General features: G+C 42.6%; 1 protein-coding gene across 1 annotated transcript in view; it reads right to left on the bottom strand.

Annotated features, from left to right (window-relative positions):
• LOC112116425 (lysine-specific demethylase 4C) overlaps window positions 1–27,418 on the bottom strand; it is a 438,460-nt gene that overhangs the window by 131,569 nt on the left and 279,473 nt on the right. The window contains exon 17 of the mRNA XM_026646385.1: window positions 5,498–5,679. Within this exon, the coding sequence (XP_026502170.1) occupies window positions 5,498–5,679 (182 nt within the window). The remainder of the gene's footprint in view (window positions 1–5,497; window positions 5,680–27,418) is intronic.

Consider the following 27,418-nt stretch of genomic DNA (forward strand, 5'->3'; position numbering starts at 1 on the left):
TTAAAACTAAAAAGTCAGTCCTGTGAGTATGGAATATTAAAAGATTCATTAAAGACCAGATTGTCCTGGGGTGTAACAATAAAGAATCTGTGAACAGTTACTAAGGGAGATGGATATGACACTAGAAAGGGAAATATGTATATGCCAAGCAGCGGAACAAACAGAAACAGAAATAAAAAGCCTAGAGAAAGGCACAGAGCACATGACTCAGTACTATAATTAAGCCAGCCAGGGGAAAGTTCACAGAAATTAAACTGACCAGTGACAGGAAAATGGAAAGCAGGAAACAAGTCAGTGATGTGGCAATCAACAAGAGTATAGTAAACGCCCAGCCTTCGGGCAAATATGTGGAAACCGTAATAAATCCAACCATTACGCTAAAATGCGCGGAGAAAATGCAGGTTTCATGTACTGAGTGCAAAAATGGATTCTTCAAACAAAGAGGAAGAGCTGTTCTTAAAGAGAAGAAGGAATATGAAAATGCAACAGACTGTTTAATTAAAATGTGCACTGTCACTGGGTGGCTGGCCCCAGTAAATGAAGTCGGGCCACCTCCCCAAGCCAGTAAAGATGCTCTCATTTGGCCAATTAAGAGGGCGGAGCAGCGCCTGGGAGTTATAAAGGACCAGAGAAACACAGTGAAAGAGATCTGATGAGTCAGGGTTGCCTGGAAGGAGGAAATCTGCATGAAATGAGAGCTGTCAAAGGAAGATGATGTTTTTGGGGGCAATGCTGAAGGCAAGAAGAGCAGCAAGAGGGGTTTGCTGGCTGAGCTCCCAGAGCCAGGGCCAGAGAATTATTCCAGGAGTGGGTGGGTCAGCTTTTGTGGCCTGCATCATGCGGGAGGTCAGACTAGATGATCATAATGGTCCCTTCTGACCTTAAAGTCTATGAGTCTATGAGCCTGGAGAGGGCTGAAGGTAAGAGGAGCAAAAGAGGGAGGTGCCTGCTGGCTCTAAGCCAGAGAGCCGAAGCCAAGAACCAGAGAAAGCTGAAGGCCGGGGAATATTGGCAGAAGTTATCTGCAGACGTCTCCACCATTGAGAGCTGGATCCACTGATGTCTCTGCACCAGAGAGCTGGACCCAGGGGAACAGTGAGATGGCAAATGGACCAGGGGGAGTGAGGGGTGCTCCCCTGGCAAGGATAATCTCCCAGCAGAGAGGCTGTGGGGATTCTCACTTAGGAAAAGCAGGGTTGCACTCCAGCTGGAAGGGCCGGGGTGGCCGTCCTGGCAACGAGGGATGGAAGAGGACTGACAAAGAGTCCAGGTGTGGCAAAAGGTTCCGTCGTATGGTATGTGGCATGTCAAGGGACAAAATGGAATGGGTTTTTAATGACTGGGTGATAAACAGACTACATTTTGGAACTTTTGTTGCAACCTGCTATAAGATGGCACTTGAGGAGGAGCCACCTTTTGACATGCACAAATGGCACTTATGTGACATACAATATAGACACTGGGGTACAAGTAATGTAATAACAAACACTGAAAGAGAGAGATGGAAGGAACACAACTGTGGAGGAGTAGAAAGTGTCTGTGAAAGACTATAATGGGGGAACAATTTCGGTGACAGGAGAGTGCATGCTGACACCTAAATACAAAGCGAATACAATAAAAAAAAAAAGAGTTTATGGACAGGAGATTGTGGCAGAGGCAAACAACCAGTCTTGGACCTACACAGGTGTGAGACGCTTGGTCTCATAAAAGGATGTATGACAGAGAGACAGAACAACAACCTAGACTCAGATATGAAAGTATTAATAGAATCATGTAAAGACGTATTCACAGGAAATGAGTGCTTTTCAGTAACATGCAAGATACAGTTAATAGATGAAGAACCTGTGGTACACACTACACGAAAAGTTCCACAAGCCTTAAGAGCTTCAAAACATGACAGCAAATAGTATCCTTCAGAGAATAAAAGAACTGATAGATTGGGTTCACTCCTTAGTAACTGTAGAGAAAAAAAAAGGAGGGGACTTTGGCTGTATATGGACTCTAAGGAGCTGAACAAAACCAGAGAACACTTCCACTTGCTCACAAGAAGAGAACTGCTGTCAGGTGGTAGGAACCAAATTCTTCAACAAATTAAATGTATCACTGGATTTTGGCAGATGCCCTGGGACACTGAGAGCTCCAAGATCTGACTTCGAACAGACCATTTTGACAGATGCTACTTCTTCACACTGCCTTTCGGAACACGTTCAGCTCCAAAAATATTTCACAATACAATGAGCCAGATCCTAAAGGGTGTAGCACATATGAAAGTGTTTGTGGATGAACTAATAATTTGGGGCAGCACTGCCACTGACCATCAGGAATAATCGAGGAGAGTACTGGAAACTGTGAGAGCTAATAACATTAAACTGAATACAGCCAAATGTCAATTTCAAACAACAAAAACAACATAGTTGGGAAAGAGACTGACCTCGAAGGGAATCTTGCCCAATGAATCAAAGGTTCAGGCAATATTGAACATGCTGAAACCTGAAGATAAAAAGGGAATTCAAAGACTGCTAGGCATGTTGAATTATTTCAGCAAGTTCATATCTAACTATACAGCTTGCACAACTCACCTAAGACTTGTGCTCCACCAGGTCACCAAATGGGCATGGATGCCAGAGCATAAAAGGGAATTAAATTATTTAAAGCAGGTTCTGATATAACCTCCAGTGCTGCAGTTCTTTGACTCATTGAAGGACATCAAGCTCTGCACACATACTTTGAAAGGAGGGCTGGGAGCAGTACTAGACCAGTGTTATGGAACGGATTATGATTGGTTGCCACTCTTATATGCCATAGAGAAGATGTATGCATAAACTGAAAAAAGATATGAGGTCTGGTGTATGGATGTACAAGATTTCACAACTTTCTCTATGGTTGTAGCTTCAAAGCATAAACTGATCAAAACCACTGATTGAAATACACAAAAAGGGATTTGGAGAAGCACCACCCTGGATATAGTGACTACTTTCGAAAATACAAAAGTATGAGGTGTTTCAACCTGGATGCCATTTAGTAATGGCAGACACACTATCAAGAACTTATGCTTCAGGTGTCAATACACAGCTTGATGACCTGGAACAAGCAGTAAACATACCTGTGAACATGGTAAGTGTCACATGCTGTATCTCCAGGCATATGGGATGAACTGGAGACAGCAACAGCTAAAGATGAAATGTTGCAAGCAATGATACAAGCAATAAGTAAAAGAGGGAAAAAAATCCAAACTTCCCACCTGCCTAGTCCCGCTATAAAACAGCTTTCAGTGATTGCAGGAATGCTCTTGAAGGGAACACAAATCACAGTTCCAATAGTGATAAGGAAAATATTGGATTGAATACATGAAGGGTACCTGGGAATGACCAAATCAAAAAGAAGAGCTAGAGAAGTTGTATTCTGGCCACAGATTAATAATGACATCGAAGAAATGATGGGACAGGTGTGCAACATCAGAAATACAAAAATTCCCAGCAGAAAGAATCCAGCAAAATTAATCACTTGCAATTCCATGGGACAAAGTTGGAATTGATGTGTTAAACTGGGGAAGACATGATCACCTGGTTATAACCAATTTCTCAGAAGTAGTCAAACTTGAAGATACCACATCTGCAACTGTTGTCAGGCACATTAAATCTGTATTTGCTTGGCATGTTATTCTGAGAATAGTAATAACTGATCATGGACTACAATTCAAGAACAGGGAATTCCTGGACTTTGCTAAAATGTACGACTTTCGGCATGAGACATTAAGTCCCATATACCCTCAAGCCAATTAATTATCTTAATGTGGAGTATGTATAGTGAAGAACGTGCAGAAAAAAAGTGGATGCAAGAGAAGATCCATTTCTATCACTACTCCAGTTACAGAGCTACATCACCACAATGTGGAAAGTCACCTACTGAACTCCTTTAGAGCAGATGTATAAATATTCTATTACCAAATATGGATACAAATGAAGGATGACGAAAGAGCCTGTGATAGTGAGAAAAAAAGACTAGGAAAGTACAATCAGATAAAATAGTATGATAAAGGAGCAAGACGTCTTCCATTGTTAAAAACAAAGACAAAAGACAAAAACAAAGTAGTAAGAATTTGACAAGTCGAAGCTACAATGATCAAAGAGGAGTTACTTCGCTCTGGACTCAGTGACCTCAGATGAAAGCACAACCTCATGAAGGAATAAGCATCTGCTCAATATACCTGACAACTTGGCTGAGACAAGTGAAGTGAGAGCAGACATACAAGTTGAAAACCATTCCCAAACTGACCCTGTTATTGATAATGAGGCAGAACCTTAGAGAAGGATTTGACCAAAGAGGGTTTGCAACACAGCAGATTGGAAAGATTGCTGAAATGTCCCAAGAGACTGATTGAGACATGTTAAGGTTGTGTTTAGCAACCTGAAGAGTTAGGTCAGTTAGTGAATTTGTAATAGTTTGATAGTTTAATTTAACAGTGTTTTAGTTCAGGCAGGAAATTTCAAAAAGGGATCTAAAAATGGGAAGATGTGCTGTACAGTAAGTCCTCCAGGAAGTGTAGAGATGCCAAACTTCCTGTATACTATAGATACAGTCTTTAGTTTGCTGGGACACACTTCCTGCTGGGGGCAGTCACAAAGAAGCCCAGCATAAGGCAGTTGCAGGCTGAAGCTACACAGAGTAGTAGAAAGTTTGTTATCTCATTTCTGTACCTATGTCCTGTTCATATTAAGGAGTTTATTATGACAACAGTCTGGTCGTCAGTGTGATATCACAAAAGTCAGACTAAATGATTTGGTGGTCCCTTCTGATCTGAAACTCGATGATTCTATGTCAGAATTTTCACCTGACATTCAATATTGGTATTTCCACAAACATATATCAAACAGTACTGTAGATTAGATGTTTTCTCTGGGTGAAATGTTGCTGTCCAAAAGGCCCAAGTACCATTAAACCACAGGGGTTCTGCAGTGCTGCAGACTGCAGACCAGGAAAAGGCCAAACAGTAAGACTCTGTCCTCCCTTGAATAACTTTCTTTCCACCGTAATGCAGAAAGAAATTTTGGGGAAGGAAGGAAGTGACTAGTGGATCTACAACTACATGGTTCTACTATCTTCAAATCTGTCTCCCCTGCAAGGAATGAGTGCACAGTGCTTATTGCAAGCCCATGGACTGTAGTAAAGGCCACGAAGAAGCCACTCGGCTACTCTACCTTCTACTCACAGGCTGTGGGGGGAAAATTAGAAGGAGGCCTGCCAGTAAATCCTTCTTGAAAAATTTATTTACTGTGGCTGGTGGATCATTTACCCCTTATGTAGTGATTAATACTTCACTTTCTATACTAATGAGTCTTAGCTAGAAATGAATTTTTCCTTTCCTTTTCATGTCACAAATTAACCTTCTATAATGATTAGTGTTTGCATCATTTAATTTTATTGTCATGCATAGCTATAAAAGAGACATTAAAGACTCCTTTCCAAATAACTACTGAATTATTCGAATCCGGCTTACCTTATAGTAGGGCATAAGGAGAGTGCAAATGGCACAATGGGGTTCCATTTTGGCTGCAGCTGCATTATATTCTTTTTCAGCAATGAAATCGGGTGCTCTTTTCTGCCAAAGGTGGACAAGAGGTTTGGCCCATGACTCTGTTTCTTGCACTTCCTCTTCGATTAAGGGAGTCTCAAGCAGTTCTTAAAGAAAATAAACACTTGGTAAAACTGTATTCTTGGGATGAAGGCAAACAATACTGAAGTATCCATCTGCACTAGCAATGAATAGCAAACAGTGTCAAAAGAACTTCGGCATGTGAGAACAAATGCAAAATAACACAATTATGTGGTGCGGTGAAGAGGTCCACAGTACAGGGTAGCGAGGAGAGCTTTGCCCCTGTGCTACATGCTTACTTCGCCACAAAGAGCATCAGGGAGCATTGCAACACTTATATTCCTTACAATTTGTGTTTATACTCAGATTTGCAGAGTGAACACCTATATCCCCCATCTCTTACTTCCTCCAACCTCTGCCTCTTTCCTAGTATGCACTTGCTTTAACTCCCACCACTGAACCATGCTAGAGCCTGTCAACCAGCACCAAGCAAGTCAGTTGGTTTTCCCCAATATGATGCATTTTGATTTGCTTTTTAAAATATCTTTATATTCATTTTCTGCAGCATATAATGCACAAATATTTTGGACTTTAAAAATATGCAATTCTGAGACACAATCAGACCTTGCCTATGATCAGGCTCAGGTGACGTTCAGTGGTGGCTGTGATGCCTCCTGCTGAGAGCCTGCTGGGCCATCACATGAAGGAGGATCCGGTGTTCTCAGGGATCTGCCTTTTCAGACCTGAAAGTAAGTTTGTCTTACTTGTACATTGTGTCCCTCTGAAAACCCTCACAGTGCCTGAGACTAATAGGTTACTCCTTCCTCTCTTCTTCACACAGGTAGATAGATCCTTTCCCCCCAGGTGGATTTTTGCCACCTCACCCTATGAGCAACCTCTGCACCAAATTAGCTGGGAATTCCATAGCAAATGACTAATTTTACCCTATTAAATAAACTACACACATGCTAGAAATGTCCAGTCTTCATCACAGGGAGCTGGAACTCTCACAGAAGCAAAGTTTAGGGGTAACATGCAATTAATTTCTGTTCAAGTCTCCCCAGATTTGGTACTAATGGGATCTGTCTAATTGTAGCTCTCCTGCACATGGAAGACCCACGATGAAAGGTGAGAGGATTAAAACAGCCTTGACTCACATCACTGAACGAAGGACCTCCCAGGCATTCTCCCGGGAGGCATTCATTTCTACTGAGTAGCACCTGGGAAATGTGTGAAGAGAACACTGAGTAGGGTATGGCATATCTCTAGGACAGAGGATGATGCCCTTTCTGCCCAGGAGGCAGCTAGCCCTCAAATAAAAGTAAAGCTAGTAGTTATTCATAGGACAAAGAACCTCTGCAGCTCTGCATGATTCTTTAATACTAGTTCTACTAGTTGAATTTTACTCTCCTGAGTGCTAGAGACAAAGAACATCAGGCATAAATACATACAGAGAATAGTCTAATCTTTTAGAGGATTTCTTAACTGGGATGGAAGGAAGGAAGGAGAGTGCCCTCTTCTCACTGGAGACTTGCAAGACAGAGCCACCAGTTCTGGCTACCAGGAACATCCTTTAACCAATCACGAAGAAACAGGTTTTAGTGGGTTGAAAAGATAATGACAACCCCTTTTCAAGCCAGACTGAGACTGCAAGAGAGAAATAATTCCTTGGGCAGCATGGCAAACTAGTCTAACTCCCATCAAGAAGCTGCTTACTAATAGGTGTCTGTCAGGAATGATGTAGAAAATGGGGTCCTGGGACAAGAGACTTGGAGTAAAATCTTGTCCCCATTGAAGTCAATGGCAAGACTCCCACTGACTTCAACAGGGCCGGGAATTCACCCTGGTGTTGCTTTAATGGGTCCTCTAGGACTAAATTGGTGGAGACACACCATGTGACCTCCACATGGATGGCAATGATCTCTTTAGGATCCCTGGACTGCATAGGTATGGGGGGGTAGAACTCCCTGTTCACTCTGTGAAGGGGAACCTGTTTCCCAGCCTTAGTAAAAATTTGCTGGAAAACTCTGCAAAGATAATTTTGTGGACTTTTATTACTAGTAAATCACCCCAGGTGCAAAGAACAACAAAATCAGGAAAGATGGCTGCAGGGAAGATTATTTGACCCTTGTGGCAAAGTTTCTCTCTGAAGTGATCCCCTTCCACATACACACACGCATATACCCATGATTAAGAATGATCTCAGTGGTTCTTGAGGACATGAAATTTCTATGCAGTCAGATGAATGGTGACTGTGAGGTCTTTGAGATGGGAATTTTTAGAAAAATGGAAGGACAGGTAGGTATCTATTACGGATACTGAAAACCCTGGGAATGGGGAGAGAGGAAAGAGCAGAAAGCTTTGAAAAGTCATTGAATACAATTTAAAGGAGAAGAGATAGTTCTATAGTGTGGTGTTCATTTTTAACAATGTATTTATGAAGATTAGTTTCTTTCAGAAGAAAACAATATAGAAGAGTTTAAGTAAGCTGGATCATCACATTCCTTCAGCCCATGACTGCCTTCACCAGCTTACAAAGAAGTAAAGGCTTTATAGATCTCTTCCTCTGATAAAACTATCCTGAATTGCCATAAAATATTATAAAGCATAATAGTTGTATTGGTGATGAGTACAGAAATGAATTATTTTCATATAAACATAGTATGTGGCCACATATTAGATAGAGGAATTAATAAACTGACATATACTACATGTAAATTTATTTACAATGTTTACACTGCTATTCAAGAAACATTTGCCCACAATGTACATACAGCAGACTTGAGAAAAACAGGAAATGTATGAGAACAGCAGTTTCCAAACCTAAATTCAGTTTACAGATGGCTATTGGGTGACATGCAGGTACAAAGTGTATAGTTAACAATGTAGGAATAGTTGGACAAATTAAGATTTCCAGAATATAGAATCCACCTTTAACCAAAAGTTCCACCATATTTTTTTAAGTTAAAAGAGTTCTGTTGAGCATATTTACAATACCTTAGAATCTTGAAATAAAATATATTGTTCCCTGCCATGACAACACCTATCAGTGTTGTCATTTTCAATACGACAGGCATAGATTATTATTTCTTATATTGCCAATGTAGCAGAAGACAAGGAGTTAATGTCTCTTGCACTTTGCTCTCTGGCAACTCCCTAACAAATTTTCTGGTGGAGGATTTACATCTACCCCCTTTTACATACTCTGTCATGAAGTTTCTCAAACCTCTGTTCTTGGCCCCTTTCTCTTCTTTATTTACTTTTCCTTATAAAACAACCTCATTGCTAGCTTCATCCTTCTTATGTTCAATAGCTATTAGCCAGGATGGGTGGGGATAGTGTTCCTAGCCTCTGTTTGTCTGAAGCTGGGAATGGATGACAGAGGATGGATCACTTGACGATTACCTGTTCTGTTCATTCCTTCTGGGGCAACTGGCATTGGCCACTGCTGGAAGACAGGATACTGGGCTAGATGGACCTTTGGTCTGACCTAGTATGGCCATTCTTATGTTCTTGCTAATTTCTCTCCAGAACTAAACTTCTCCCTCAACTCACTTTTGAACCTCTCTATTGTCATTATTTTTAATATTTATATTAAAATTGCACTTTCAGACAGATTTGGAGCGCCACTGAGCTAAGCACTCTGCAAACACACAGGTAGACACAATCCCTGCCCTGAGGAGTTTACAATCTATATCTTCCAGAAATGTGCACAGGGCTGGGAACTGTTGACCTGATTCTCAGCTGGCGTAAAAGGAGATAACTCCATTGACTTAAATGGAGCTTTGCCCATTTACACCAGGTCAGCATAGAAAAAAAAAAGTATTGTTCTTGAGCAAATCCCACAAAAAAATTGGCTATTAAGGATTTTTTTTCACATTTCTTGTTGGCATTTAGAAACCCTGAGATGTTTCCCTCTTCCCTCAAATATGAGCATTTGACGCAGCAAATCCATTACTTCTGATACAGTCAAAACTCTTACTCATGTCAACTGATTACCTGTGTAAGGATTGCAAGATTGACCCACTACTAGTGCCTCGTGGAAAACTTTGAAAAGCATTTCTGCAATTTATCCAGTATGTCAGACTTGCTGCTCAATTCTATAATGATCCATTTTTTGATTACTGACTACATCAACAAAGAACCTCTCTATTCCTTAACAGTTCATCTGTTCTTGTTGCTTATTCCCCATCTGATATCATAATACTCTATATCATACAGTATAATTATTTCCATAGCTACCAATGATGATGTCACAAGTGAGGCTACACTTCCAAAGGAAATGAGCTGCAGGAACAGATTATTCTTTAATGCAAAAATACTTTCACACACAAAAATCTGCTCAGGAGTAGACCTGAATGCTTCACTTTGAGAATACACATTATACACCGGTATCCGGACTTTTTAACAACAGAAACTCGGTTATCTGGTTCACATTCTTATAAACATTCTGTTCTCCCAGGGCTGGTTGGCTCAGCAGAACATCAGCAGATAAGACTCTATGGATGAAGTCTAACAGCATATAAAATCATATGTGCTCACATCCTGATATGGGTAGGAAGCTATGCGAGGGGAACTGGCCAGCAGACTTAAGATCGTGTTCAAAGTCTTCTGACCTGGGAAAGTCCTCTGACTGCAGAAAGTGTTTGCTGGGCCAGCTCCCCTGGTTGTGCATTGAAGTCTTTATTTCCTGGAACATGACTGCAGTACAGAAAGTGGTTATGTGAAGTCAAATCTTGGGATAATGAATCTGACCTTCCAATAATCAAGAGTTTCAGTTATCTGATGTTCAGATAAAAAAAATCCTCAGTCAAACTTTGGTTAATTTCTATGAGCTGTCACTAAGGTAAGTGAACATTAAGTACCTTAACTAGTTGCCAGCATCGCATCAATAATGCTAAAAAAACACTCTACTAATTCATGGGGTGCAATTAAAAAATTAAGCTAAACAAAAAGAAGTTATTCTTAAACCGAACGAAGAGCGTCTACACACAACCTTGCACCAGCTTAACTAAGCTGCTTTTAAAACAAACCTTTAGTTAAGCCAGTGCAAGTCTGCATGTCGATAAAGCCTAAAAGAAGTCAGCTAGCACCAAACGAGCACAGCCAGGAAATTAACTGAACAAAATTAAACATCACACTATTTCTACAAACGGAACATTTTACACTAGCATCCGTGCCAAGGTCAAAATATGATTGTAAGGAGCAGGCACAGAGTAGTCTCACATCAAGCCAGCATTTCACTTCATATGCTTTCCAAGTGCAATAACAACAGCCACTTATATAACAGTCTTTCATCCATGGATCTCAAAAACCTTTACAAACATTAAGCAAGCTCAGAACACCCCTATAAAATGGGTAAGGAGTATTATTAGTGCTGTGCGTCTCTTACAAAGTTTGGCTTACTAAGTGAGCTCCAAAGTTTTAAATCACAGGAAAGTAGAATGAAGCAGTTCATTTCAAGTCTCTTATCTGAGGGAGAAAAAGAGGAGGAAAAAAGTTTTGAAATTCCGCCAACTTGAACTGGGTTATGAGTTCAAGGTTCAGAGTATTCACAAACTTCATCCCATGCTGGTGAACATGGGCTGAGGTGGTTCCTGCAGCTGGTGAACCTCCTTTTCTCATAGTCTGTTGGAGAAATAGACCCTCACCCTCAACTATTCCCAGAACCCTAAATGAAGACCAGTTCCCCTAGTTATTCACAGAACTCTTTATGCACTGAAATCTGAGTGCGGCACATAGACTATATGTGCAGCAAGTATGGGTAGGGATAAGTATGACAGGAACAGCTGGAAATTGACCAAGCCCAAACAGGTAACAGCCATATCATAATTTGGAGGACACCTGACAGAACGCTGAAGTGTCTTAGACGCAGATCTCCTAGTGAACAAAGCTTTACTGAACTCGGAGCAATAGAAGACTGAGGTGTGAACCTGAAATGCAGTTACAGTGGAGAAGACGTTCCTACCAAAGAAATCACTGAAGCACTTACCCCAACGGGGCCCTAGCCTTGCACATTGACAACCTATCCGAGGCATTTCACCCAGGTGAATAAGTTCAGAACAGACTCCTACCAGTCAGGACATAGCTTGAAATGGGCAGGAGATCACAGCCCTCCTAGAAAACAGGGCTCTAGAGGGTTCTGTAGGAGATGCAGGTGCCACCAACTCAAGTCCAGAATTTCTCAGAGAGACTGAGGAAGAAAGCAGAAGGAGAGATATTGTCTTCAGCTAGGAGGCATCCCTCTCATCCAGCCTGAGCACCTACTGATGGGGGAGGGGTATAGCTTACTATTCTGGAGGCAGTAAGGCTTAATGTGTCCCCTCTGAGGCTCCCATGAGGTCTAGTGGGCAGGGAAAGCTCAGCATGCTTCCGGGAACTGCTGTGCCTTAACCTCACTCGTCTACACTCTCTTGGCAGGCCTTCCAGGTAGTAAGTACATTTCACATGTTAATTGAAGAGCTGTCCTTCTAATTTGCAAGTTTAAGTTCCTGTTTATGCACACAAATTTGGGTTCTGCGTGTACAAATGCTCAAAATGTGCATGCGCAACTTAAGAAGCTGGTTCAACACCTGGTTGAGAGTTTGACCCTAGCTGAGTGTTCAGTGGAGTAATTGTGTAACTCTCAAGGAGTTGTTCTAGTCTACGTATGAGATGTTTGTGTGAAACACACAGGTCTCAGAGTGACCACATACCAGACGTCTGAAATGGTTGCCTTAATTTGAGGAAAGAAAATGTGCTCTTAAGTTGAGAACTTGCATTCCAAATCAGAGAAAAATTTCCTGATTGAGTTTTAAACCCTCAAAGTTGGAGTTTATACCGGAATGCTGGAAGAGCTTTTACTGAGCTGTAATGGGCAAGTTATGACACAATGTTTGCTACTTGCATTCAACTGGTGTTAGCAAAAGAAAAACTATAATACTAGCAGTATTAGTTCCAGATTTAACATGGTTGTGAAATGCTTAGATGATAAATTGATATCATCTTAGTATAAATGGAGTACCATTTCTGGCCACTACAGTTTTCTAATACTACTTGTAAGCTTAACAGCTCAGCACTTTAGGAAGTACATTTTCTGTCCCTGAGCAGCTGGTCTTTTTGTTTGTGCTTTCATGAGTACATTGTATGCTTCTTGTAATTCCACCTACATTTCTGGCTGTGTATTGCACAACATTTTCTCACGAAACAGTAAAACGAATGGATCACTATCTTCCAAAACATTTATTAATTGGATTATGTGGGCATTAAAGGAGATTTTTCTTTATTAATGAATCTTTTATTCATTTAATAAATCCTTCATTACATCCACAAGCCAGACAGAGAACTGGATTCCCAATATTTGGAGGCACTTTTATGTTGCTGTAAGTGACATCTCGTTATCTGTGCTGCCTGGAAACTGTACAGGTTATGGCAAGGTTAAGTATTTTGTTTCCCAGGGAAACATGGCATATGCGATTTATTTCCAAAACAGAAGTATTAACACTCCATGAAATAATTAACAACTTAATATAAATTAATAAATATTGCCAAAGGATACATCCTATTGTATGAGAGTTCAGACTTACTGGTACTGATACTATACTAGCAGTAACAGTGCCAAAACTCCATACCATTTGCTAGATAATACACTCTTAAGACAGAAACTGAACCTCATATAGGATAAATTAATGTATATAATATAACTAATGACATACCAACTTTGACTTTTGCAAATACACACTTGATGCTCTATCATCTTACTTGTCTCAGGGAGGAAGAATTTTTTTTTCTTTACTACCTAGACAAAATAGGAAAAATAAGGACCAGGACTTCTTTTAGGAAAAAGGAAAATCTCTTTTAAAACAAACAACATGTAAACATTTACTGTGCTGCAGTCCAAATAACTAAGTGAATAATACATTAATGAAAGCAATCCTTGTTTTCAGAAGTGTTTTAGTTTAAAAGTTTGGGGTAACTTATTTCAACACTCAATATTATCTACTTTGAACAAATTTTGCTTACTAAGTTAAAGTGAAATTCTCAGAAGGGAAACATTTGGGCCATTTGCAGAATGAGCTGTTGCCAGTACTTGCTGATCTAACCTAGCAGATGTGAAAAGCCATAGACTCTAATACAGTACAATTTTCTTTTGCCAATCTCAACAATGATTTTGCTGCTTGGGGTTATGTTCCACTGATGTTTTCTGGCTGTGTACAGCACCATTCTCTGCTATGAAGAGCATAGCAGCATCTGTTATTTTTCAGGTACTTGAGCATAATCTCAGCCCTGGGAGGCATTATATGTAGCTTCAAATGTCCTGAAAGGAATTAAAAAAAAAATCGATTCACTCAATTAGAAAAAAAGTTGCAACTTTGAAACTTCGTTGTTCCTGTTTTATTTCTACAAACTAGATTTCAGAAATTGTTTCATTTTCTCCGTGAAGAATGCAATAGGTTTTACAGCATAGGATAAAAAATGTTAATTTTGTGAATATCTCATAATAACAGTTCTGTAAAGTCTGTGTTATTTATTTGGTGAATACGTCTGATGGATGAAGTACAATTAAGTTCCACGGTTCTCATAAAAGTGGTACAGGAGGAGAGACAAACTGAATTAGGGTATTAAAGTCTAAACCTAAGAGCTCCTGGAACAAATTAGTTTTAGATTAGAATGGAAACTAACTAGGTGCATTTATAAACATTAGTAAAATATCACAAAACATGTGACACATCAGTCCTATCTCAAAATGTTTTAAATATGAAATTTAAAAGAGTATGTAAATAACTAGAGTTTCACTTAAATGACACAAAAACAATTAGTAAAGAACAATTTTACATCATTTTAACATTTATTCAGATAAGTGTCAATTAATTAAACCCTATAGGACTTGGCTGAAGGACTGTATCCCTTATACTCCCAGAAACTCCCAGAAAGAGAACTGAGGGCTCAAAGCGTGCACAATCAGGCCATGTATTTCTTACGTTACAGACTAATCTAACAGGAATAGAGCATGTTTACACTCTAAACCTCTGTTTTACTGTGCTTAATGACTCTCATTACAAAAAACATATTTCTATTTCATAACATGAATGGCAAAAATCCCAGCTAAAGACACAGATTTAGGGGCCAATCCTGCATTCTTTGAACTCCCAACAAAAGCCGATAGAAGTTTTGTATGTACAAGGAATACAGGACTGGGCCCAAAAAGTTAAGACAATTTTTTCAGAAATGTTCACTAATTTTGGGTACCCAACCCAATAATCACCTGAGTTTCAGTAGTATTACCGATATGTACCCACAGCTCCCACTGATTTCAACTGAAGTTGAATCATTGCTTCTGAAAATCAGGCCCAAGATGTCTCCAGTTGGATGCCCATATACTGAAGCACCCACAAATGTGGGCCTAAACACTCATTGGTTTACAATGGAAGAAAATGCACCAGTTTACCCCCTCAACCAACTAACTGGTTGTGTAGTGCCTGGTACCATGCACTAAAAGTTCTGTGCTCTTTATACTACTCCCATTTGAAACATGAGTAGATCAAAGTAGCTTAGCAGCTTGCCATACACTAGCTCTCCAGATAGACCCTATGACTTCAATAGGGTTGCATAAATGTAAAGGAGCAGAAACTGGATTATTAAAATACTGATGTGTAATATATTGTTGTATGTACATTTACTACACAGACATAGTAAAGAGATACTACAGGTTTGAGGCCTGACTCCTCATTCCATTACACCAATGTGATTTCATGGTGTAAAATTGATGTATAGAAGTGGTAAATAAGACCTTTTATGTTTCAGCAAGATATGTGAACTATTCCATACAGAGGGGAATAAGCAAGATTTCATTTACTTATTTTTATTTCTTCAGTATTAAGATAATCTGAAGTTCTGGGCACAAAAACAAAGTAATAAAACATACACAATTCACTATGGAGAGAGCCCAAATATCACCCCTACCGGAGACAGCGGATAAGGCTTATATTTTTAGTGTAAACTTAGTAGGTAAAATCTATTTAGATTATGTCTACGGTTATTTCTTTTTTCAAATGTCTTTCTGATTTCAAGGAATGTTACATATTAATGAACATTCTAATCATTATGATTTTCTAAGCCACTAAACAAAGTTTGTCCAACCTATGGCCACAAATATACATATGGAGGCTTAGCAAAAGTGAAAAATAGTGAAATCTTGGCAAAACCTAGCATTTCTCACCTAGCAATAAAAGGGAACTCTGAGACATGACAGGCTTAGCTGTTAGTGTATATCCTATTTACTCCAGAAATTAAAATGCATTCTCACTGATCAAACTATCTAATGTACAATCCAATAAAATAAATATTTATATAGCATCATTTTAACCTTTAAATTGCTTTAAAAACATTACAGACAAAATTCACCAGCACACTGCAGCTGCTTTGTGCCATTCCAGTGATGCAAAGCAGTTCTAAGCCTAGTAAACTGAGTTTATGGCTGCTTTCCATCCCCAGAGCAGCACAAAGCATCAGAACAGCAGCAGTGAATCTGCTCTAAGTAAATAATCAATCTCTGCATAACCAATGTTGGGCAAAGTACATATTTAATTTTAAGGGCTGGCAGTACTCTCATGCTTACAGTTAATAATGTGCTTAAGTGCTTTGCTGAATCAGGGCCTTGGGTAACTAAGTATTATCATCATTTTATAGATGGGAAAACAGAAGTAGAGAAATTCAAGCGTCTTGCCCAAATTCACATGGTGAATCAAGGGCTGTTGGGATTGTAACTCAGAAGTTTCATGCTCCCAGTTCCCTGCACAGATCACTAGAACCTGTATCTCTTAAATGCTTCATTAATATGGTACAAGTACTGGACAGCAACTGTCCTCAACATTTTTCAGTGATCAACTTTTGGAGTTTAACCTTTTGTGCAATGTCAGAGAGATGGTATCACAAACAGAATAATACTTAACTAAGAGAACATTTTGGTACAATAACATGAGTGTTATAATTGAGTGTCTTACAGTGCAGATGGTCTGTATAGTAGTTACAGATTTTGGCAGACAAAGATAATGATAATTCAACAAACTCATTCTTTAATTTAAAAAAACTAATTGCTAGGATACCTTTTAACTATCAGATACTGTGGGATATTGTGTATCCATATTCCAGTGAACTCATCCTTCATAAGTCATACATTTTCCATTTTCTCTTTGGACTGTAATTACAAAACCAGAAACTAGTCTGTGGAAGATAATCTTACAGAAGAGACATCTGGCTCCTTGGCAAACTTTATATCCAATTTGCCCGGTGAGACTGTAGCTACTTATGGGAAGGCTGCTGAGAAGTAGTGCTAATACAGCAGGAATGCCATTTTCATTTTGGCTTACTTTTAATCCTAGGGAATTTGCACATGGCTGTATATCTGAGACTATGGTTCTGTATCATTGTTTCGTGAGACAAAATATATTTTCTCTATACAAATTTTCAAAGCATCTATGAAAATTGCAACAAAACAGGTTTTATTAAAGGTTAATGAGTTTTAATGAACACAAAAAGCTAGGATATTAAGGCTGTCTGTCTGTTACAGAGGTCATGGAAGACCTCCGTGACTTCTGCAGCAGCCAGTGTGGCTGACCCCAGGGCCAGCTGCCTAGGCGGGGAGCAGCCCTACAGCCAGCCGCTCAGGTGGCCCTGCAGCCAGCCGCACCAGCTGCTGCTCGGGTGGCCCCGGGGAGTTGGCCCCAGAAAAGCACCTGAGCAGCGGCAGGTGCGGCTGGCCCCGGGAACCACCTGAGCAGTGGCCAATGGGGCTGACCCCGGGGGCCCCCCAGAGCAGCAGCACTGCAGAGGCACCTCAGAGCAGTGGCCCCCTGAAGGCCTCCCTAGCTAAGATGTTGTCAGGAGTATTTATAGTAAAGGTCATGGACAGGTCACGAGCCATGAATTTTTGTTTATTGCCCATGATCAGTACATGACTTTTACTAAAAAATACCCATGACTAAATCGCAGCCTTAAGCATGATCCAGCGGACAGGGCACTACATGGGGAGTCAGAAGACCTGGGTTCTATTCCCAAATTTGCTACTGACTCAGTGGGTGACATTGGGCCTAGCTACTTATGCCAAAACCTTCCTATATGATCACTAATTTTTGGGTGGCCAACTTAAGACACAGAGTTTATCTTAGAACGGTGTTGAGCCCCCACAGCTCCCAAATGACTTCAGTCAGAATGATCAGGTCTTATCATCTCTGAAGATAAGCCTCTAGGTGTCAAAGATTGATAAAATTTTGGAAAAATTTGGCCTTGAGCTCTCTCTGCCTCAGTATTCCAAATCACAGTTGATTTTTACTCAACTTTGTAAAATGCTTTGAGTTCACATAATGAAATGGTCCATGTGAGGGTTAGGCTAATTTTTATTAGTCCTTTAAAATTAAGTTAAAATGTATCAGAAAAACTTTAGACTACATAAGAATGGGTAGTATATTTTCCACCTAGCTTAATGATATACAGCTACAGTTATAACTATACAGAGCAATGATATATAGCTAGGGTTGTGGTGCTTAAATATACAGTAACTCCTCGCTTAACGTTTTAGTTATGTTCCTGAAAAATGCTACTTAAAGCAAAATGATGTTAAGCGAATCCAATTTCTCCATAAGAATTAATGTAAATAGTGGGGGTTAGTTTCCAGGGAATTTTTTTTTTTGCCAGAAAAAAGACTATAACTCTCGATAGATAGCTAGATAGACAGACAGTACACCTCTACCCCGATATAACGCTGTCCTCGGGAGCCAAAAAATCTTACTGTGTTATAGGTGAAACCGATCCGCCGGAGTGCGCAGCCCCCCCCCCCCCCCCAAGCACTGCTTTACCATGTTATATCCGAATTCATGTTATATCGGGTCGCGTTATATCGGGGTAGAGGTGTATAAGTTTTAAACAAACAATTTAATACTGTACACAGCAATGATGATTGTGAAGCTTGGTTGAGGTGATGAAGTCAGAGGGTGGAAGAGGGTGGGATATTTCCCAGGGAATGCCTTACTGCTAAATGATGAACTAGCACTCGGCTGAGCTCTCAAGGGTTAACACGTTGTTAATGTAGCCTCACATTCTACAAGACAACACGAATGGAGGGAGGGGAGACAGCATGGCAGAGAGAGACAGACAGACACAGCATGTGTGTGAGAGAGAGGCATTGCCCCTTTAAGTACGCTGACCCCACTCTAAGTACATTGCCTTTTTAAGTAGATCAGCAAGTTGAGACAGCAGCTGCTGCCAGCAAGCTCCCTCTGTCCTGACCCCTGTCATATCCCCCGTCCCCCTCGCTCTCTGGAGATGGGGTAAAGGAGTGGGGAGGAGAAGGAGGGGGACACCCTGACATTAGCACCAGTCTTCCCCTCCCCCCCTGCACAGCAGGCAGGAGGCTCCCGGGAGCAGCTCCAAGGCAGAGGGCAGGAGCAGCACATGGCAGTGGGGGGAGGGACAGCTGAACTGCCCGGCAAGTGGTAGCCTGCTGGGCGGCTGCCGCACAGGGAACTTAGGGGAGCTGCCGGTCCACCCTGGTTCCAAGCCCCCACCAGCTAGCTCCAACGGGCTGCTCTTTCTGCAAGCAGTGGATAAAGCAGGCGGCTGCCAAACAACGTTATAAGGGAGCACTGCACAACTTTGAATGAGCATGTTCTCTAAGGCCTGGTCTACACTAGGCTTTTATGTCGAATTTAGCGCCGTTATATCGAATTAACCCTGCACCCGTCCACACCAGGAAGCCATTTAGTTCGACATAGAGCTCTCTTTAAATCGATTTCTGTAATCCTCCCCAACGAGAGGAGTAGCGCTAAATTCGAAATGGCCATATCGAATTAGGCTAGGTGTGGATGGAAATCGACGCTAATAGCTCCGGGAGCTATCCCACAGTGCACCACTCTGTTGACGCTCTGGACAGCAGTCCGAGCTCGGATGCTCTGACCAGCCACACCCCCGGGAAAATTTGAATTCATTTTCATTTTCCTGTCTGGGCAGTTTGAATCTCAGTTCCTCTTTGGACATCGAGGTGAGCTCAGCAGCAGTGGCAACGATGCAGAGCTCTCCAGCAGAGATGGCCGTGCAATCTAATAGAAAGAGGGCCCCAGCATGGACTGATCGGGAAGTCTTGGATCTCATCGCAGTGTGGGGCGATGAGTCCGTGCTTGCCGAGCTGCGCTCCAAAAGAAGGAATGCTAAGATCTACGAGAAGATCTCCAAAGCCATGGCAGAGAGAGGCTACAGCCGGGATGCAACGCAGTGCCGCGTGAAAATCAAGGAGCTGAGACAAGGCTACCAAAAAACCAAAGAGGCTAACGGACGATCCGGATCCCAGCCCCTCACATCCCGTTTCTACGAGGCACTGCATTCCATCCTGGGAGCGGCCGCCACCACTACCCCACCCCTGACCGTGGACTCCGAGGATGGGATATTGTCCGCGGCCGGTTCCTCGTCGGACATGTTAGCGGATGGGGAAGATGAAGAAGGAGATGAGGAGGACGAGGCAGTCGACAGCGCTGGCACCGCTGATTTCCCCGACAGCCAGGAGCTCTTCATCACCCTTACCGAGATCCCGTACCAACCGTCCCCATCCCTTACCCCGGACACAGAATCAGGGGAAGGATCAAGCAGTAAGTGCTGTAAACATGTAAACATTTATTTAAAACAGAACGGTAATATTTATACTATTAACAATGTATATTTATAAAAGTGCTGTAAACTAGTAAAAAAATAATCAGGTACAAAACAGGAATATTTACAAAGGTAACAAATGGGTTTTCATGATTTCTCTGTCTTAGGCTCTTCTCAATTTAGTCCCAAGTATTTTAAAAAATTTTCACAATGTCCCTTACTACATGATTCCGAGGCCCAAGACGCTCCACTCCATAGTCCCAGTGCACCTAGGCGAAAATCCGGTCAATGTGGCCGGGGATTGACGAGAAATCCTCGTAGGAGAACTCCTCGTAGGTCTCGTGGAGGTAGATCTCAAGCCTGTTTATGAGGTTCCGGGGTAGGGCGATCTTAGTGGGCCCTCCGTGGTAGCAGACATGTCCCCTCCACGCCACAATCAAGTACTCGGGGATCATGGCCCGACATAGCATGGCGGCATACGGCCCCGGTTTCTGCATGCTTTCCCGCAGCATGCATTCTCTCTGGGTGTCCGGGATCCTCAGGAGGGTGATGTCGCTCATGACGCCCTGCTTTGAATTAGGGAGGGGAATGTTAGTATTGGGACTGCTTTACAGCCACGCGGTGGAGGGAGAGGGGCAGCATACAGGGATCTTTCCCTGGGACAGCCGCGAGGGGGTGGGACAGGGGCAGAGTTGATGCTGTCCTGATTGCTGGCAGCAGAGACTGGCATTGCTTTCAATGTGAAAGGAGGCCAGTGCTACTACTGGAGTTTTAAGCAGCCACAAGTCTACGGCTTACCATTATTGCCCGCTCCAGAAGTTCAGGTCTCCAGCCACAGTTCTCTGATCACTCCAAGACCACCGCAAGTCCACAGGCACTGAAGGCGACGGCCGAAAATTCGACCTTGTCCTGAGTGCGCATGTGAGAGGTGCAGTGCATGGTCTTGTTCACAGAGAAAGACTAGGTTCTTTGTATACAATTTCATTTATCTGTCTCAGGAATTCACTCCCTTTTTACAATTCACACAGACACATCTGCGACTGTCTCCCAACCCAGCCTGTCAGCACACTCCCAGAGGCTAGCGCAGATTAGGCGGAGGAAGAAGAAGATGCGTGAAGACATGTTCTCAGAACTAATGGGCTGCTCCCGAGCCCAGGCAGCCCAGCAGACACAGTGGAGGGAGAACTTGTCACAAATGCACCGAGCAGTCATGGAACGGGAGGAGAGGTGGCGTCAGGAGGACCAACAGGCTACTGAAAAGCTGCTTGGACTAATGAGGGAGCAAACGGACACGCTCCGGCGCCTTGTGGATGTTCTGCAAGACCGGAGGCAGGAGGACAGAGCCCCGCTGCAGTCTATCTGTAACCGCCCTCACCCGCCACCAAGTCCCACACCACCCTCACCTAAAGTCCAAAGAAGGAGGGGCGGCAAGGGACGTTAAAACTTTCAGTCAACCCCTGCAGACTGCTCTAGCACTAGAAGGCTGACATTCCCCAAAATTTCATAAGTCCTTTCCTACCCACCTCACACAAGCCCCCGTCCAAGTTTCATCCCCCACGTTTCATGTCTGGTTCGCAATAAAATGTTTGTTTCTGTTCATTGCTGTTTCAGTCAGGTTCTTTTGAGGGAGAGTCTGTCTGGAGGGGGGAAGGGGATTGGTAATTGGACAGGACAGTGATCTTTAGCAGGGTACAGAGGTGGTGTCAGGTCCAGCATCAGGACACATACACAGTGCAGTCACTGGTTACCCTGGTCAGTCTGGGAGGTGTTTTTCATGTTCTGGGGGGGGGGTTGCTCTGTGACTTTGTGGCGGGGGAGGGCAGTTACAGATCTTATGCAGCGGTCCTTATCCTGGCTCACAGATCCACACAGCAGGGGATCTGTAACCCTACTCCCCCTGCCAGAAAGTCACATAGCCGACACATACACGCAGTCCCCCCCAGGAGTGCTGGCAGGCTCCATTGAAATAACCAGTCCACCAGTGCGGAGCCTGTCATTCCGGGAGTTTAGAAGCATCATTTGCATCAGAACACTAAACCCGCCCCCCGCCACAGTCTGCGTCCCCGGTTTAAAATATTCTCGCGAAAACAGCAATACAGACAACGGTGTTCATTAACAAAATAGAACTGATTTTATTTTTTGGGAAGGGGAAGGGGGTGAAGGGGGTATGTAACTGGAGAGGATAGTCAAAATGAACTGGGTAAAGAAACGGGGGCAGGTTCAGCTTTTCTGTCCACAAACTGAAAAGTCACTGGTTGCCCTGCTCACTCAGGAACCTAGCTTTCAAAGCCTCCCGGATGCACAGGGCGTCCCGCTGTGATCTTCTAATCGCCCGGCTGTCTGGCTGGGCATAATCAGCAGCCAGGCTATTTGCCTCTAGCTCCCACCCCGACATAAAGGTCTCCCCCTTGCTCTCACACAGATTGTGGAGCACACAGCAAGCTGCAATAACGATGGGGATATTGGTTTCACTGAGATCACAGCGAGTCAGTAAGCTTCTCCATCTCCCTTTGAGACGGCCAAAAGCACACTCCACTACCATTCTGCACTTGCTCAGCCGGTAGTTGAACAGTTCTTTTTCTGTGTCCAGGGCGCCAGTATAGGGCTTCATGAGCCAGGGCATTAGCGGGTAGGCTGGGTCCCCGAGGATGACTGTAGGCATCTCCACATCCCCAAGAGTTATTTTGTGGTCTGGGAAGTAAATACCTTCCTGCAGCCGTCTAAACAGACCAGAGTTCCTGAACACGCGAGCGTCATGAACCTTGCCCGGCCATCCGACATAGATGTTTGTAAACCGTCCCCGATGGTCCACCAGTGCTTGCAGCACCATTGAAAAGTAGCCCTTTCTATTGATGTACTGGCTGGCCTGGTGGTCCGGTCCCAGGATAGGGATGTGAGTCCCATCGATAGCCCCACCGCAGTTTGGGAATCCCATCGCGGCAAAGCCATCTATGATGACCTGCGCGTTTCCCAGGGTCACTACCTTTGGGAGCAGTACCTTCACGATTGCCTTGGCTACTTGCATGACAACAACCCCCACGGTAGATTTGCCCACACCAAAGTGGTTCGCGACTGACCGGTAGCTGTCCGGCGTTGCAAGCTTCCAGAGGGCTATGGCCACTCGCTTCTCAACTGTGAGGGCTGCTCTCATCCTGGTATTCTGGCGCTTCAGGGCAGGGGACAGCAATTCACAAAGTTCGAGGAAAGTCCCCTTCCGCATGCGAAAGTTTCGCAGCCACTGGGATTCATCCCAGACCTGAAGCACTATACGGTCCCACCAGTCCGTGCTTGTTTCCCGGGCCCAGAATCGCCGTTCCACGATATCCACATGACCCATTGCCACCGTGATGTCCTGGGCGCTGGGGCTCGTGGTTTCTGACAGCTCTGTGCTACTCTCCGACTTCAGGCCATCACGGCGGTGTCGTAGCCTCCTCGCCTGATTACTGTTCATCTGCCTCAGGGAAAGGTGTATGATAAGCTGCGAGGTGTTGAGAACGGCCAGAAGTGCAGCGATGGTCGCAGCGTGATCCATGATCGCAGTGCTGTGGCGTCCGCGCTGTCACTGACCAGAAAAGTGCGCGAACTGATTTCCCGCCGGCGCTTTCATGGAGGGAGGGAGGGAGGGCGTTAGTGACGGACGGATGACGACAAATTTTTTTTACCCAGAAGGTATTGGCGGCTCGACCCAGAATTCCGATGGGCAGCGGGGACTGCGGGAACTGTGGGATAGCTGCCCACAGTGCACCGCTTCCAATATCGACGCTCGCCCCGTTAGTGTGGACTCACAAAGTCGAATTACTGTCCTTAGTGTGTCCTTAGTGTGGACACACACGTTCGACTTTGCAATATCGATTCCACATATTCGATTTAAGTAAAATCTAATTACCCTCGTAGTGTAGACATACCCTAAGTGATCAGCAACGTAACAACAATTACCAGGACGATGTTAAGTGAGGAGTTACTGTACTGTCAAAGCAACATGCAGAAGTGTGCAAAATACCTGCCCTATATTTGAGTACTCAAACTACAGAATAGCAAAAATGAAACAACAACAAAAAAAGCCACAATCAAGTTGTTTAAAACCAAGACCCTACCACCCTGCAATACAATATGCTAATACAAAATATATTAATGCTAATGGTGGCAAAAATAGATCAGCCCGTGCCAAAAGGTTAATGGCTTCCTCCCTCCCCCGCCAAAGTAATGCATGGAAGAGCAGAGTAAAGTGGTACTTTCATAGACCAAACAAGGAATAAGGACTTTGAACTAGAATTTAGCAATTTAGGTTTCATGGTCAGTCAATCTATAGCTGCATCTTCACATATGATTTTACTTTCCATTCAACTTGCTTAACCTGCTTATGACATTACTGAATATATCTTATATGACTTGAATAGCAGCTGCTGTTCAGTACATTTCACATGCTGTTGTGACTGAATATAAAAAAAAGCAAAGGAAGCTTTGATTTATATTGCAATATTATATAAATACTATAGCTATAAAACGAGCAATTTCCCCCTAATTCAATCAAACTCTTGTTCAAGCTGCTCTTTCTAGTCACAATAGTCTTTTTCCCCCTCCCTGTTCTCACCTTACAATCGAAGTCAGCAAACTCAATTTGGACTCATGAATGCTATTGAAAATGTTAGAAACATTATAGAAGAAACATGCTAACTCAAACTGTAAACTATAAGGGCAATGAAAAACTTAGTTAAAAACAGATTCTAATGCTTTATGCCCAAATAACGCAGGAAAACAATCTCTGGGGCCAACAAATAAGCATCCATAGTTAATCTACTTACTATTTCTGCTGAACTTGCATTTTATTGCTTAAATGAGCAGAAATATGACTGCATTCAATATAAAAGTATATTACCACACGCTAATAAGCCTGAACTGAACATAAGACTAGGAATCATTATGCAAACATTATTAACATTTGAAGTGTGACATGCAGTTCCTACTGTATTGCTCCACTTATTTTTCAAATCTGGCAGCGTGAGCAGCACTTTCTGGTTTTGATTCCCCAGTAGGGTGACCAGATGTCCCGATTTTGGGGGCTTTTTCTTATATAGGCACCTATTCCCCCCCACCCCCAACCCCTGTCCCCGATTTTTCACACTTGCTATCTGGTCACCCTATTCCCCAATCCCGTCTATTCTTCATTGCTATTCTTCCTTTAGACATTAATTCCATCAAAATAAGCATAACAAGGAAAGACAGACATACAGCAAGACAGATTTTCTTTTAAAAAATTGATTTACATTGAAATATGTACAAACAATTCTGCAAGGAAACCAAGGATGAAGAGAACTCATGAAAGAACAATTGTTACAATAATGGAATCCCTAAAAATACCTAAGCCAGCCCTGACGCTGCAGAGAAATTATTGGAGAAAATGCCCCAGGTCATAATGAAATCAGAGTTAGTAAAGTAAGTAAAAGTAAGTAAGTAAGTAAAAACAAAATACTTGCAACTTGCAAGTAATCCTATGAACAAAAAGCTGAAATTCTGCTAGGGGTTGATGGGACAAGTCTTCCTCCAGCCATTATGCAGCTTAGTAAATATGGTGAAATTCCAATGAATAGCTGCCCAAGTGTCAGATAATGTATTAATTTTGCCATTAGCTCTTGAAGATAACTTTCTCTCCCCCATCATCCCTATCTACTGTAGGGTCTTAGACTGCTCATCACCATAGCATCGAGGGTCTTACAGATGTGTTAAAGTGAACATACGATGTCTGTATCTTTTTCTCTGTTCCCTTGTATTGTGGGTTTATTTCCATATGTAATTTTGTTGGAGACAGAAAAATTAAGATATAAACCACACATCTAGCATGCACTGCCTCTTTTAAAAATGATAGGCAAACTCAGGAGTTATAGTAGCAAATGACTATTAATACTAGACAACTAAAAAAAATAACAACGTAGTTCAGACATGGGCAAGCTTTCCCACATAGGTCTGCTGATACCTCTCAGTTCACATCAGAAGTACACCTGCAATTCCAGTTCAGAGGTGCTTCTTAGACACAGACTCAGACTTTGAAGGCCAGAATGGACCATCATGATCATCTAGTCTGACCTCCTCCACGTTGCAGGCCACAGAACCTCATCCACCTACTCCTGTAATAGACCCATAGCCTCTGGCTGAGTTACTGAAGTCCTTAAATCGTTATTTAAAGACTTCAAGTTACAGAGAATACACCATTTATGCTTGTTTAAACCTGAAAGTGGCCCGTGCCCCATGGTGCAGAGGAAGGCAAAAAACTCATAGGATCTCTGCCAATCTGACCCAGGAGAAAATTCCTTCCTGACCCCAAATATGGCAATCAGTTGGGCCCTGAGCATGTGGGCAAGACCCACCAGCCAGACACATGGGAGAGAATTCTCTGTAGTAACTCAGAGCCCTCTCGCATCTAGCGTCCCATCACTGGTTGTTGGAGATATTTGCTACTAGCCAAGGCCACTGTAGGCAGTCTCATCATACCATTCCCTCCATAAACGTAGCAAGTTCAGTCTTGAAGCCAGTTAAGTTTTTTGCCCCCACTGCTCCTCTTGGAAGGCTGTTCCAGAACTTCACTCCTCTAATGGTTAGAAACCATCATCTAATTTCAAGCCTAAACTTATTGATGGCCAGTTTATGTCTATTGGTTCTTGTGTCAACATTGGCACTTAACTTAAATAACTCCTCCCCACTCATTGGTATTTATCCCTCTGATATATTTATAGAGAGCAACGGTATATCCCCTCAGCCTTCTCTTGGCTAGGCTAAATAAACCAAGCTCTTTGAGTCTCCTCTCATAAAGTAGATTTTCCATTCCTCTGATCATCCTAATAGCCCTTCTCTGCACCTGGTCCAGTTTGAATTAATCTTTCTTAAACATGAGAGACCAGAATTGCACTCAGTGTTCCAGATGGTATCTCACCAGTGCCTTGTATAATGGTACGAACACTTCCCTGTCTCTACTGGAAATACCTTGCCTGATGCACTTAGGACTGCATTAGTCTTTTTCATGGCTGCTTCACATTGGCAGCTCATAGTCATCCTGTGATCAACCAATACACCCAGGTCTTTCTCCTCCTCTGTTGCTTCCAACTGATAAGTCCTCAGCTTACAACAAAAATTCTTGTTGTTAGTCCCTAAATGTATGATCTTGCACTTTGCACTAATAAATTTCATCCCATTTCTATTACTCCAGTTTTCAATGTA

Source organism: Terrapene carolina, unplaced genomic scaffold (genome assembly GCF_002925995.2).
Source record: "Terrapene carolina triunguis isolate 2854851 unplaced genomic scaffold, T_m_triunguis-2.0 Scaffold35022, whole genome shotgun sequence".
NCBI classification, from domain to species: domain Eukaryota; kingdom Metazoa; phylum Chordata; order Testudines; family Emydidae; genus Terrapene; species Terrapene triunguis.